General features: G+C 34.2%; 1 protein-coding gene across 5 annotated transcripts in view; it reads right to left on the reverse strand.

The window, feature by feature from the left end:
• The window catches only part of LOC107268037 (alpha-catulin), a 59,251-nt gene that overhangs the window by 6,069 nt on the left and 37,291 nt on the right, over positions 1 to 15,891 (reverse strand). For all 5 annotated transcript variants that reach the window (XM_025085232.1, XM_015740384.2, XM_015740382.2 and 2 more), the window contains 8 exons: positions 10,647 to 10,924; positions 8,208 to 8,453; positions 6,346 to 6,609; positions 5,988 to 6,239; positions 5,408 to 5,567; positions 5,094 to 5,212; positions 4,657 to 4,986; positions 482 to 688 (listed from right to left, as the gene is read on the reverse strand). In XM_025085232.1, the coding sequence (XP_024941000.1) occupies positions 482 to 688; positions 4,657 to 4,986; positions 5,094 to 5,212; positions 5,408 to 5,567; positions 5,988 to 6,239; positions 6,346 to 6,609; positions 8,208 to 8,453; positions 10,647 to 10,924 (1,856 nt within the window). The remainder of the gene's footprint in view (positions 1 to 481; positions 689 to 4,656; positions 4,987 to 5,093; positions 5,213 to 5,407; positions 5,568 to 5,987; positions 6,240 to 6,345; positions 6,610 to 8,207; positions 8,454 to 10,646; positions 10,925 to 15,891) is intronic.

Consider the following 15,891-nt stretch of genomic DNA (forward strand, 5'->3'; position numbering starts at 1 on the left):
TGCGCTTCAAATTAGTTATATGCGACACGTATGATATAAATAATTCATCTGGAAAATATATTGAAGTAGGAGTAATTAATGTATTACTAGAGTAAGGCTACTTATACACTTTTTTAGAATTACATGGATTATTTTTGTATGATTATCTGTTGGTCTATAGGGATAAAAGAGGTGTTAATTTGTTAAATAACAAAATTGAACGAAAATTATTTAGCGAGTGATAAACTAGTTATATTAGCATCCAATAGTTTAATAGTAAGATTTGGACCAGAACTAAATACAAATTTATATTTGCAATAATTCGTTCACTGTTTATCGTACGCGCAACAGATATATCGTATTAGCATATATAAATTTTATGAAATTTATACAATACAAAATTTTGTGATTTTATACATATCAAAATTGTGCTAGTCCTTTAATCTTTCTGCGTCGCCGTATTAATGATCGTACTAGAATGTACACAAAATCCAATGCTTACCTTTGTGGCGCAAACGAAGCACGTGGTGACCACTTTTGAGATCACGTTCATCAAGTTTTTTGTTTCCTGGATTACGTTGTCGACTTTCGTAAAGGTGGCGGCTTTTCCGACGGTGGGATTCTTCACAGTGAACTGAAGTTGTTGAACGTAAGTCGGTACGCGGTCAAGATTCTCGAGAAGCTCCTTCTTGTGCGGTCCGCCCGGTACCTGCACCCATATAATATTGTATCCAAACTTTCGTCGATTAATCACTCGCAAAGCAAACGTGTTGTAACAGTTCCGTATATATGACCCATGATATACCATAAATAGACATTTTAAATAATAGACTCCTTGTCACTCGATATCCAATTTCAAAATAATTTCAATCCTATTTGTATTTGTTTTTTTTTTGGGAAAGGAGCATCACTTAAGTGACTCATTAATAACGATATAAATAATTTTTAATCGTACAGAACGCTGATTCATTTAGACTTTGTAATATTTGTTAAAGTAACGAAATTTAAAAAATACGTTAATCAACCAACTTATACCTTTCTCTTTATATATTTTTTTGTAAACACTGAAGTGTTATAGAAACTTGATGGCTTAAGTAGTATTCCTCTAGTATTCTAAATAAGTATTTCTTAAATGCTAATATACGTTGAAGCTTGTGGATCGAAAAATAATTCTTTTGAGTCAATATTTTGGAAAAAGGTTTAGAACAATATTAATGTTAAACGAAATTTCGGAACACGTTTGCTCTGCGGGAGTAATAACTGTATATCTTATTATATTATAGCTTTGATTATTCCCAATAATCTTAAGAGGAACAATCAAGTCCTATCTCTCGAATTTATATTTTTATAACAATTATATTATTTATACGAGACGCCCGTACGCGTATTTGCAATTCAATAACCGAATGCAAATACTGTGTCATCTATTGATCCTAATAAAATACAATGCAGAATCTTAGAAAAAGGAGATAGAGAGTCTGAGACAAGAAAGTTTAGAATGAATGCGTGAATGAGAGCGAAAAAGTACAGACCTTTTTGTTTTTGCCAGCTTCGCGGATCCCACAATTATTGCAGGATAAATATTTATATTGGCAAAGTGAGAAATTTATTTCTTAAAGTTCTTTTTTCTTGTCCGTGATACATTGTTGACGAAATCAAGTCACAGCAAACTTTTCATTATAATCATGCTCGATAACGAGGAAAAGAGGAATAAAAATAATACATGAAAGTATGTATCGTTCCAGTATCATTTGTTACATTTAATAAATCTTAAAATTTCATTTAATTTTTTCTCCTCATTAATTTTACATTTACTGATATCTTATCACTTAGGATTCCTGCAGACAGTACACTGTTTTCCCTATTAGCCGCGCGTTAACCAACATGAACGTTGCAAAAGGCTCTAGGTATATTGTATTTCTATTGATCGACGAATCACGTATACGGTATAGCGTATATTGTCTTTAGAAGTACTGCCAGATACCAACTGCATAAACTATGCAGCAGCATCTTTTGAATTTGACCTCTTATGTTAGAAAAAGTTAATTTTGTGTATCGCTCTATTGGTACCGGGTGTAGTAATAGCTCGTCTTTTTGAAAAGCTTGAAAAAGATCGGGCGTAGAATGTTGTTCGAAAAAGTCAAATAAAAATAACGTTTAAGACTAGGCAGTTATTAACATAGGTTAAAGGCAATGTTATAACTTCATTTCGTAACAAACATAGCTGCTCGACAGTTTTGTCGGTGGCGTGTAAGACAAGAAAAGAAAGAAAAAGTGTGCTTTTAATGTTAGACAGGGGTCATTTTCAAAGCTGGCAAAAACTTTGAGACATAATATTCATGCCCCAGATAGTGGAAGGAGGGGGACCACAATGCACATAGACGTCGTCCACAGACGCGAAGCATTCCCGTAGCATCTAAAACACACCTTACTAATCGTACACAAAAAATTGTTGATATACGTACAAGAAATGGATTTACCAACAAAACCACAATTACGTAGAGACACACAAGTCGATGAGTTCGTGTAACCATAAAAACTCGTGTATCCTTTAAACAGTGTGGATTACATTGTATTAAGTAAAAAAGACCACATTATGTTATTGACCAAAGAAAAACAGAAATTAATACGAAAATAACTGAATTAAAATATTTTATATACAGTGCCCAAAAAGTTCCGTATCAGGTATGTATCTACTACTGGAATCGTGGTAAATCTGAAAAAAACGGTTCTTGCAAAATTAAAAAGTTTTAATCGGTTTTGGAGAAATATGCAATTAATAATTGAAAATTTCCACCAACCAAGAGCGTTGGCTGTTCTACAAAAATCAGTGAGGCATCGGATTGGCGGAACATTTTCTTCAATGAATATCAACAAATTCCCTCACTCCCTAAGTACATCAGTCGAATTAGGCATGATTTCCCCTACATATAAAGAAATCGTAGAAAAAAGACGACAAAAGACAAGAAAGACAAAACAGCCTTCCGCCTAATTCGACCGATATATTTAGCAAGTGTGGGAATGGAGAAAATTTATGGACATTCATTTGAAAAAACGTTTTGCCAATCTGATGCTCTATTGCTTTTTATCAAGCAGCCAACGCTTTTGGGTTGATGGAAATTTTCAATTTTAATTAGTTTTCTCCAAAATCGATTAAAATTTTTCTATTTTGCAAGAACCGTTTTCTTCAGAATCTTATCACGATTCTAGTGATATATTATATATTTTATATGGGACTTTTCGGACACGTTGCATAGTCACTATAATATATGTATACAGGGTTATTCACGGCAAACGGTGGTTTTACCATAAAAATCAAGTATACAGAGTAATTTTAGGTGGTTCTGTGTGTCGAGAATAATCCTGTATATATAACGTTAGACAGTTGTTATCATACGATAAAAAGATATCTGTTTTCCTATATTTCAATTTAAAAAAGTGTATGTTGGTTTTAGCGTACAAACTGACGAGATTTGCAAATTCGCAATTATGAGACGAAAGATTGAACAATGTAAATTCCGAGTGTGGGCGATGATTAAAAATAACTGTTATTCTTTGGAGAAGTGCTTTATAAAAAAAAAAAAAGAAAACCAAAGATCAACAGAAAATTATCGCTATCATGTGATAATAATTATGATCATTGTACATTATACAGTTGTTAATAAAGTTATTATGCGTGCTGTACACAAGTTTTAGTGAGAAATTATGGTTGCTATAATTCATTCAAACAATTGTCGTATTCTGCCTACTGAAAGTGATCTTGCATAACACGATTTCTCGATATTATGAAATGACGCGAAACATCATCAAGTGACAAAGAAATGTAATATGATGATGAGACAATATTGTACAGGCGAACAATGATTTCTATCCCAAAGGGTCTAAAGTAAAGATAGAAAACGTTACCTGGGTGAAGGCATTCAAGAGCAAGGGTTGAAAGAGGGTCGTATAATACAAATTTTACAGGTTAGCAATTGTTTCATAAAGTAGAGTGGAATAATTCAAAGTGATATTGGAGTACTAGATATTTTGGTCTAGCTAAGAGGGGTCGAAAGGGCAGCAAACATGTTAATTCGAACGTGTCTAATGCTAAAAACGACCCAAAGAGCCATCTCCAAGTAACCTTCCATGTTATGCATCTCTGAAAGTTGTATCCACGAAAATAAAAAGACATTTAACATCTCGATAATGAGCGTGTATCTTCTAAAGAGTCGAAGCATGCCACAGATAATTAACATAGTACATATACATATTATTTCAATGCTTTAATGAAGTTCAACTTTCAAATTCTTCGAATATCATTCAAAGACACTTTTTACCTATTACCGAGTATATGTATAGTTGCATCGTTAATAACATTAATAATAAGTTTATTTTTAATAAAAGAGGTTCTTTTCGAGAGGTTTCCAGCGCGGGAGGTTTTTTGGATGTAGCTCCGACAGCGTTCTTACGAGTGAAAAAGAAATAGAAGGGGAAGGTAGAGGGCATAGAGGAAGGGGGAGGGAGAGAGAGAGAGAGAGAGAGAGAGAGAACAACAAAATTTTAGTAAAGTGTCCAACAGCATGAATAACTTGGAATCAAGTCCAATGTAGAAACCGTGAACAAAGATCAAATGGTACGTAATTCCATTATGAGAAAGGTGTAAGATAAGAGAAGGACCAAAGTGCCATTACGTACCTGGTAGCTAAATTGTCTCACAACTTTGTACAATCTGTTGGCCTCTTCAGCGAAATATTCAGCTTGGGTGAAGAGGTCCTGCGTCGTCTTAAGGGCACCTTCGCCACGTGTGAATTGATACATGGAAAACGCCATAGAGGACATGTTCTTAGCTCGTTTTACTATGTCATTATTTTCCTCTAAGGCGGCACCGCTTTCCTGCCACTTTTCCGTCTCTGCATCCATTTCCGAAGTGATCAGTTTCATTTCCAAACCGGCCTTCGCTATCTTCGCCTGTTCTTCGCTGTCCAGTCTCACGGGTTTTAGAGGTTTGCTCGTTGTGCCGTGTTTCTGTGACATTGATCGTTGTTCGTTGTTGACTTGTATTTATAATATTCATTATTTTTCATTGCTAGGTTAATTGTATGGCTATGATCATTCTCAGGGCATTTACTTACACCTGGTCGTGGCAAAGACATGTACACTTGTTTCTCGGGTCGATTTTGACTCAGCTCCAGGACGTCTTTTGCGACTGTTGTAACGTCTGACATTAGCCACTGCCACATATCCGTGAAAACTAAGAGTAACAATTACCAATTATTTGGATGAAAACTAGTCGAAGTCATTTCTTATTGTCCCTCGTGTATTTATCATTTTGACGTATGACTTTTTGTTCAATTTTTAATGTTGTAGTATACTTTTCAATGATAAGAAGAAGCTTTTTAAGCTCGCTTTAAAATATTTACTGGTATAATAAAAATAATTAATCTACCTTCGAGATTTTCCTTAGCGATTTTACTTGTCGGATGCCTAGCTAGCGTGTGTGCTGCGGTCACGACTTGAGGACCGTATATTCTCAGGTTGATTTCTGTAAACTTCGCCGACACTTGCAACGATTCGGAGAGAGCCACGTGTCTCAGAAGTTTGCATACCTGCACATATAAAATTTTGTAAGTTTCCGTACTGCTGATAAAAAAGTTTAAATTTGATATGATCATGACCTACATTCATTCTGCGGTCCTGCAGATATTATATTATAATATATACATATACACATGTTGCATAAACTCTTAGTAACAGTCTAAATTGCACTTATCATTTGACACTATAAATCACATAGTAAATTAAACAATAGTTTTCAGCAAGTTCTAACAGTAACGCATAAAATTGCATATATTCGCGATATAAGTATTATAAGGCATTAAACGCATAATATTATAAATCGAAAATGTTCTTGAGAGTATAAATCTTATGAAATACTAGTAAAATTCTGGATTAAAAAATTGCCGTAGAATCATCATTAATATATGTATAATTATATATATAACTTATCCATTATCGATTGGACGTACTTCGAGAATGTGTTCGATGTATTCGTGAAATCGATCGCTGCTCTCCTGTAGCCTATCGATATCATTAGCCAGTGCGAGATTCCTAATAGTGGAGACAAGTTCTTGGCCAGCTTTTGTCACCTGACCGAGATCACCAGCTTGTTCCATCGTTGTCGTGCTCAATTGTTGTCTAAGGTCTCTTGTTGCTCTTAGGACCCCCAGAACAGCTTGTTCCATTTCGGAACTTGGAGAACCCCCACCACCTTCAAAATTCTACAACGAATAATATCATATGTGTATTTTCAATATCAATATATTTTCAATTCAACATATTTTTCCAAAACTTGTACCATTTAGGTAAAGCGATTTTATTTCTTACCATGCTGTTGCCAATTCTTAAAAGTGTGTTAAGTTCCAATTTCGCTCTGTCGCACAGTAAAAGGATGTTTTCTCTATGTTCGTGGCTGGTGTATGCACTATCAGTGAAATCTTGAGTTCTTTCCGCTACGGTGTCCAAGGCTGCTGTCAAAGTCTCCCGACAACCTGGACCCAGTAGTGTCATTCTCGTTGTTTCCACGAGACGTTCAAAGTGTTTTAACGCAGAACAGACTGTACTGCTATCCCAATCTTCCTGCTGCGGGCTCTGAAGTAAAAAGAAAAATGATTAACAATTAATATAATACGGATTTTTGCGCGTGAGCGAAACGTGTGAAACGAAAAAAGGCGAAAATATTAATGAGTTATGAAATTCATGAAATTAAAATGTGCTGTTGTATTATCTTTGTATTATACTAAAAATAAAGCAACGATCACCCTTAGGCATTAATGAAATATTCATAGAACCTAAGGAAAGGGGAAATGAAAAATAATTTGCATGATTGCTCACTATTTACGTTTACAAGAGACTTTGGTTTGGCATTAAACAAAATGCTCATCGCTTATAACGTAACTGACTTTTGAAACTCATTGTCCTGTAATGATTTAGCGTGTTATATTAACGGAACAATAAGAAGTGTTAATACGCCCGAAATTTCGAATAACTCCCGATAAAAGCTATCGGTTAAGAGGGTGATCAATCATATTTTGGTGATTCTGGATCCGTTCCAGTTTCTCTTTAAAATGTAAACATTTTCCTTTTTCTATAGGCTATTAGCTTTACAAAACATAACTCAGATTGGAATCTCTGAGTGGTTTTAAAGAATAGTTGGATCATCATTATGATGTAATTTTCTTTTTTACGGAAAGCATTTGTATTCTGACGTAGAATTTTGTATATTTCGTAACGAATTTCTCTGTCTGTTAAGTGTATTTCGTTTCTCCTGTTTGTTACTATTCTCATTATTTGTGACCTTTTATTCAATTCATTTTAGGTCTCGATAGTAGTGTATAATGTTCAATTTCGACAAATATCATAACATACTGTAAAAATAATATAAGCTTCTGTAACTGCATTTAATATATTGCTTCAATTTTCTTATTATATACGACATATGAACACTGCTATAAATACATTTTACGTATGAATTTACAATAGTTCGATGAAATCGCTGAGTCCGTTATTTCTTAAATGTTTTGTTTTACTTATAAATTTAGAAATTCAGGCGCTTTTCAGATCCTATAATTAGCAGTGATTCATAATTATCAAACCTAGTTTCGCATTTTACTTCACAGTCAAACTTAATCACAACCACGTAATGCATAATATGCTCGCAGCATTATTCTATACGTTTGGCTTCCAGTTACTCGTTTATATTTATATCACGTATAGAACCACGCCAATAACACTGACATTTAAACTTTATAAAGACGTAAAATCCCGTAGAGCTTCTTTCATGGCATATCGTATCAGCTGATCAGGGAACACTGATAGCTAGGTGGGTATCATTTAGAAGTTTCCATGATCTGAACCCTCTTTAAGAGTCTTTAACGTTCCACAGACTCATTAGCATCTTATCCCTTCATGCATGGGATTCGCGTTTATTCACTCGGCTCGTGAGATAACCGATAATGATACTCATACACGCGCATACATATAATAATACAAAGGGAATACTTTGTAATACTTCTTTTTGTTTTTAAGGGAGTAATTTGTTTGTTGCACGTCAACATTTTTATCCTGAAATTTCGTAAAATTTTTTTGAAGCTGTATTAGACGTTCGCCTGGAAATTTATATTAGTATAGGAAATTATTTCGTGCAACGTCCCCCTTAGAGTGATTAAATTCATGAAATTTATGAATACCTGTGAATTGGAGTAGGGCTGCTGGGACTCGCTGCAGTCGAGGACGCCATCTTTAACGACGTAATGAATAAGATCCATGGCTCTTCTCATTTGGCAGAACACCGTGTCCCGATTCTCTTTGGCTGAAGGACATTCCGGATGCCTTAGACACGTTTTGCTTGATGTTAGGAGCATCATTGTACTTCTTTCGAGAACTTGACGCGCGGCTGCCATTTGTGCCCTTCGCCTTTCATCCTTGAGATCGTTCTAAAAAAAGCAACAAAAGAGTCGATTGAAGAAAACTAAGTAAAAAACAAATTCCCATGTTCACTCTTGCAATTTTCCAGCGCCGCAAGGCATCCGCAAGTTTTTTTGTTTTTCATTAAATGTAGTCTGTCGAGAATATTTTCTCTGGAGAAATTGAATAGAGAATAAGAGATGAAGATAAAGAAGGATTACCAAGCACGTATTCTTTGCAAATAAAATGCGATAAGTAATGTGCTTGAGAAAGGTGAAATCATTTCTTGCAATTATTTTTCAACTTGGTGTCTGTATGGTTATACCATATCTATAATGATATACGTATGAAATGCAAGTGAATAAGTAGGGCAATTAAAACGAATTAAAACGGTCTTTAGGTCGCCCGAAATAGTTGACTCCACACATTTCATGAAATATGTATTGCTGTCGTCGTACGTGCTAATTCGAATCCAGACGAGTGTCCACTTTTTTTCCTTTTTGTGTCTATTCAGCTCATTTCTAAAAATTCATTTCGTTCGACATATTTATAACGTCACTCGCGTTATCGCCAGTTGACTAAATTTTACTTTAAAATTACGACTGCTTCAAATTTGAAAAATGAGCAAGGGAAGACGGTATCGTCCATAACGCGTTATTCAATGTGCCCCTCCACCTGGAGGTAATGACTTTACATTTCATTTGTTTTTGCTTGACAAGAGGTAGATTAGTTTATTCCAAGATGACACCATCTTTCCTTCTTTAAGAATGTCTACAGACACAATTTGACTTTGTCAACTTCGACAGAGTGACATTACGTATCAGCAGTCCTATCAATCATTATTTAAGTATTTTGAAAATATGCCCGAACAACCTGTTCTTTCCTAGTCAAGTATTCTTTCTGAATGATGCAGAAATTAGAAAATATCGTGTAGATAGGTTCGCGGTGAGAAATTACCTGAACAATGCGTTAACCGATTCTTATGCGTTAACTGTATCTTACACAATTGTTAAAATAAATTAGTTTCTTAAATGCAAAATTTAAAAATTGTAAATTTTTGATATTTGAAAATCAAAATTGATTAAGTGGTTCACTCCGAATTTCGGTGTTTTTGTATTTTTCGCATGCACAGTTTTGAAACCGGATGTGCTATTCATCGGCAAATATCATCGTGCCATTTACACCCGGAACGTCTCGGAATGTCTCGTGTAAATTTTAAGTTGATCGATTCGTTTAGAATTTTAGATACAAACTTTTTTCCGTGCATTTACATACGAACACACACTTTTATTGTATCGTTTTTTTACAATGGTAAATCGAAACGAAATTCCTGCATATTCTAGGCGGTCGTATTTAAATATTATTTAGACATCAGGAAAATATTTGTGTATTTGTATAGTAGAAATTTTATTTTAAAATTCAAATTCTCTTAAATATTCTGCCAAGGATATTAAGGTTGCTACTGCGCTGCACATTAGTCAAAAGACGAATCAATTTTTACAATGAATTTTACAAAGTTAATTGTATTAATTGACAGTAACGGAGGTCGATTTGTATTACAACACGTGGCCTTAATTTAGAGAAACACTAATAGCAATGTATTAGCCAAAATATTGAGTGATCAATGCTAACTTCCATAGAAATATATTTTCGTTGAGTTTTTTCGAAGAATAAACCGTAATTTCTACCAATTTTAACGCGTCACTACTCAATTTGTTTCTTGAAAGTTGCTCTACGAATACACGTAAATGGATTTTTTGTAGTGTTGACCGTTAAAAAATCGCAATAAAATTCTTTATAAACAAACTACTGTAATTTTTAAACCGTTCAAAAACTGTCTAGAAAACCCTACTAAAAGTTATATGATGAATTCGTGGAGCAACTATCGAGAAACAGAATGAACTATGGCTACGGCTATACGTCTAGAGAAGTTAGCATTGATCACTTAATGCTTTAGCTAATACGTTGCCATTAATGTCTTTCTAGGGTTAAGGAAACGCGTTGGAATACAAATCACCTTCAACTATTGTCAATTAATACATTTAATTTTGTAAAGTTCATTTGAAAATATATTAATCCCTCATTTAACTAGGGTGCAGCACAGTAGATACCTTAATCTGATTTGTACCATATTCATGTGGATCAAAGCCATATAGATAGAGACACAGTAATGTCCTGAATGCTAACAAGAAATTTTAGGATAATCATGTAAATTAGCTTACTTGTCGATCGCCAGTCAAATGTGCAAGTTCCACCATTTCCGCTCCGAACTGACTGAAGGCTTTTACGAATTCCGTAAAGTTCGAGACGCTCTCCAGTCGTCCAAGACTTCGAGCAACTTTATCCTTGGCAAGCAAAAGTTGTTTTACAACAACAATGTCCGCGAGGAGTAGCACTCTCGTTACGGATCCTAGAAGACATCTGGCAGCTCTGACAACAGATCCTCTGTCAGCCAGACTGTCCTCAATGGCACATTCACACAGCTTTTCGATTGCCGAGCCTAGAACAATGAAAAACACTTTTCTGTATTCATTATTCGTTTTTTAAATAATACAATCGTTTGTGTTAATTCTGAATTGTAGAACGTGTACTAATTTTATCGAACGATATTCTTTTACACTCATTAAAATGAAAAATTACTTAACGAGGAGAATATATGTTTTAATAAAACGATATTCATTTTTTTAATTTCCTCGTCACGCTTTTAAGTCTTCCAGAGAATATCAGGTCTAATACAACTATGATTAATAGGTCGTTGTAACTCAAATACGAGTTTTTCATATTCGACTTTCCAGAAGTCAGTTATCAGTATATTTTTTTAATATTAATCTTGTTAGATATGCAGAACCAATCAGTCAGATCGACTGTTTCTCGATGCTTATTTTTCGGTTTTTGAATGAATAAGGAATGATCAGGTGTATTTTTCGAGAATGACAAACGAGTTGTCTGAGTCATAAAAACTTCTTGAGATTATTGACGAGAATGATTGGGTGGGTGTGTTAATCGATTAGTTAAAGTAATTTGTCATTTCCAAATTCTCTACAGTATTCTCTTATTCCGCAATCAAAGCTTGCTGCTCCCATTTTTGTGTCTGCAAATGTGGGATGGGCATGTTTAAGGTATCACGTAAGTAAAACCAATCAGGATATTAGCAAATCGATGTATTCCTCTCGACCGATAAGTAACGTTAAAAGTTGGATTAGGTTAGGTTAAAAAGGGTTACGTTCAATCTCGATAAAATTTGGGTTAGGCCGAGTGAAAGAAATGCATAAATATCAGCCGAACGAAATTAATTGAACACCTTTTGAAATTTGTGCTATCTCTTTCAATTCCATTGAGCCTAGAGTTACGTGACTGAGTTAGGTCAAATCGATTTATTGGTGTAGGATGTTTAGGTTAATTGAGATTTGAAGCTCTTATTTGTGTTCAGGTCAAGTTGGATCGATTGCCGTCACGGTTAGTCTGGAATGACATAAACCAGATAAGGGTAGGTTTCGTAAAAATCAAGTAAAAAGGTATTTCACGTCACTCCGATGTCCGCATTGTCCAATTTTGTATGCGTTATCAGCGATAAGAGATCAAGAAGTGAAACAAGTTAAAAACGATTAGAGTAATTAATATAACTCGGACACGCAGTTTTTACAATATGAAGGAAGATTTCTATCTTTAGACAAGGAAAATGAAGGACGCATTTCACCCTTATATTTTAGCATCTGCGTTGAATAATTAACATATTCTGTGTGACGTGACCTATTTGTAACCAGAAATTTGTATTGTTCCAGGGATGACTTATACTCTGTAGATAATAAGTTATTTTTCAATAATTTTGATGATCTAGTGATTTTTATCAGTCTCAAGGATAATCTGTAACCCATCAGCGAACCATTGTTTCATCAATGATTCAACTCTTTCTTTTTTATTAGAGCCGATACTTTTCAAGTCCACCTATAAATATCTAGGACTCTTGACTACCAACCTTCGACCTTTGATCTTTCATAACCTCCACAGACACTCCAGTGACAAGATACACCTAGTAGGAAAATATATAGTCCAGGCATTTGTCTTTTTATATAAATATCATTAATTTTCAAACTATTATAATGTACTGGATCTTTCCCTAATAATTGAAATATATAATATTATCTACATAGGAACTATATAAAAGTATTGTTCCTTATTTACAGACGTCAACTCATATTTTCTTACAATTTCATCAATACATTCTCTCAAAATACAGCACCTGTGATTCGATGTGTAATAACGTGTAATAACGTATAACTATACATATATGTATATATATATAAATGATGTTCTATTTGCATAAAAGTCATGTAGCGATGAGAGAAAAAATCTAGAACGTTCGCAAGCACTTCTCGGTAGAGTCAAAGGTGATTAACTCTATGTAACGTAATCTGTTGAGTTACCTTGATAACGAAACCTTAGAATGTTTCATGCAGATAGGCATATTAGAGTACCATGCTGCACACGTGTGCGCCTTGACCCGCTGGTAATGACGTATTCATGTTCGAAAGTAAGAATGACAAAAAAAGTGGGAAAATAATTTAAAAAAAGATAAAAACTTCGATTTTTCTTTAACTTCTTCAGGGGTGGCAGCTCTGTTTTATGTTGGTTACGATAAATGAGTGTTTCGCACGTAAACTTTGAACGACCTTAAAAGACTATAGATATAGATAGTCGAGTAGGAACTAAATGGATGCGCAGGTATAGCCTGCATAAAAATGGTGAAATCGATATATTAAACAAAACAGTTACTAGTGGACGATGACGCCTGGTGATTATGTTTATAAAAATTGAAATCTTTCAAAATAGTACAACCGGGTAAAAATTTTTCTATTCATGATGGATTCATCTGGCTGACATCATATTTTGATATATTTCGAATCCTATAATGAATTCATCATGAATCAAAAGATTCATGCTGAACAAAAAGATTTTAGTTGAACATTCAGCAGAAACGAATGATGAATATCTCATGAACTTATCCATGCTTTGGAACAGTCATCAACGTTCATCAAGTGCTCAGGATTATCTCAAGAGATGGATGTCAGCCAAGTGAATTTATCATGGATTTATTATGAAATATACGAACACGATTAACTATATACGTCAAGTTTATTTTACATATACATATTTTATTTTAATTCAATTGCGAACCGCCAAATGACACAAAGTTGAAAATGTCGCTTTTTGTGATTACTTGCAAAGGTTTATTTCTCAGGTATGACGACTGTACTAGATAGTTCCAATTTGGAATGATAATTTGCTTCGGTTCACGATCACTCGTTGTAAGAAATTGGCTGTTACGCCACCTACTGTCTAATTTTTCTACCAGCGTATATCACAATTTATATGTATACGTATGTGGTCAAATTGTCATGTATTGTGGTACACTCCGTTTAAATAATATCTGGGTGAATGATAGGATAAATATGTGACAAATTAGACCTAGGTATTACCTGGAGAGAGCATATACACGTCGATTATAGATTTTTCTATTAAATTGTTGGTGTTTGTTGTGAGTGTCGTATTAATGTAATGTTTACGTTGTTAAAATATACTGACATACTCGTTTCACTAATAATTTTGTGTAAAACCTCAACAAATAATGATTTTAGTTCCTGACGTGAAGGGCCGGATGTAATTACAATATACTGGCTTTTATGACCTCTATTTCCTGCATTTTCTTAAATTTCCACGTCAATAATCATCAATGTGAAATATACAGGAATTTCGACTGAACTTTAAGACGGTTGATTCGAGTGAATAATTCTCGTAATGAAGTTAGTTTACGTCGGAATATGCCGTTCTTCTAATGTCCTAAATAACTACCAAAAGTTCATTTACATTATCAAAAATACCTAACATTTATTAATAAATAGATTTAAAGTCGTCAAAGAAGTTCAGGTCTCCGTTCAGGCAATGCGCTAACAAACTCTGCGTTCGAAAGACTTAATCAAGAAGTGTGTCGAGTCGACTTGTCGCCAACAAATGTTCATCCTAACATTAACTTTCCGTATAGAGTTATGACAATAACCATTTCAGCGATCTGTTTCGAAGAAACAATAGGACACAGATCGATAGAAAGGTACCTAAATAGACGGACAGTTGAATGTAGGTGAACCTGTGGGTAAAAGCTGCCACTCCGCGCGATTTTACACTGTTTGGTATTCTGCCATGCCATCCGCATTATTTTTTTTTTCACAAAACATTCCCATTCTGCTTTTTTTCCTTTCACCCTTTTATTGCGTCTTAAAGATGGTTATATACTAAATTATTACAATGAAAATAACGAATAAAAAAAAGTTTCAATAGCCAAGAAAAATTAGAGTAAGGTTATCAAGTTAAATGTTTCATGTGCGAAAAACTATAATTTCATGGGAATTAATATTTAATTAGGTGTCACTGCACCTGTCGACCGTCACGGAGTTTGCCAAATATCATATTCATTGCGAGAATTCATGTCTATATTAAAACAGACGTTATCTTCAGAAATGCGAGGGTTTTCTTTACAGCGCGACGAACCCAGGCAGTTATAGTAGCCTGAATTTACGTTCCTTAGGGTTTACACTATGGGCGATAAAGCTGTCATATTTTTTGGGATTAATAGCAGTTATAAAAAGTTAATAACCAGAAAAGTAATTTTTCGAGAAAGTTGAGAATTTCTTCGAGGAAACTAAGTGTTGGTACGAAAAGAGGTTGAGTGTGCAAAATATATCTTCACGCATTTTTTCACTCATTTTCACCCGTACTAGATATCATAATAATACTGCTTGCATTGTCTTTGCAAAATGCGTGCATATCTCGACGAAAAATTAGGTCGAAAGCTCTAATAATAGAATGGAGAACTGTATGTGTTCATGAGTTTGGAATATCATTACTTGTTCAAATACAGATATCGGTATAGGCGAAAGATTCTGATTATTTAGAAATATTCATCAATACTGAACCAACGAGTATAGCGATAATAACCAGTTACTGATACATCATAAAATGTTAAAGAATGTTATCATGGGTTTCATGTAAATGAAATAAGATAATTCATCAATAATTCTCTCGCTCATCCTATTTATTGCATTGAATAGAATAAGAAACTTCAATAAGGTTAAAGAATAAGACAAGATGAAGTAAGAAATTGTCTGATGATGTTATAAAAACTTCTCTGTCCACTGTGAAGCTGCAATCCTCACGATATACGAAGAAATAATAGAGCTTCGACTATGTGTATAAAGCATTATGTGGTAATGGCAAGTCTATTTAATGGAGTCGATAACAGTTTTGCACAAAATTGCCCCTTTAAAGTGACCCCTGCATTCTCTTGCGGTATTACGTGGCTCGTTTGTTATATAGATACTGTATCGCTTCCTCTCCATTCTATAGTACAGTTAACAGTATATATATATATATATATATATATATATATATATATATATATATAAAATATATATG

This window comes from Cephus cinctus, unplaced genomic scaffold, assembly GCF_000341935.2.
Source record: "Cephus cinctus unplaced genomic scaffold, Ccin1 Ccin1_scaffold0462, whole genome shotgun sequence".
In the NCBI taxonomy this organism is placed as follows: domain Eukaryota; kingdom Metazoa; phylum Arthropoda; class Insecta; order Hymenoptera; family Cephidae; genus Cephus; species Cephus cinctus.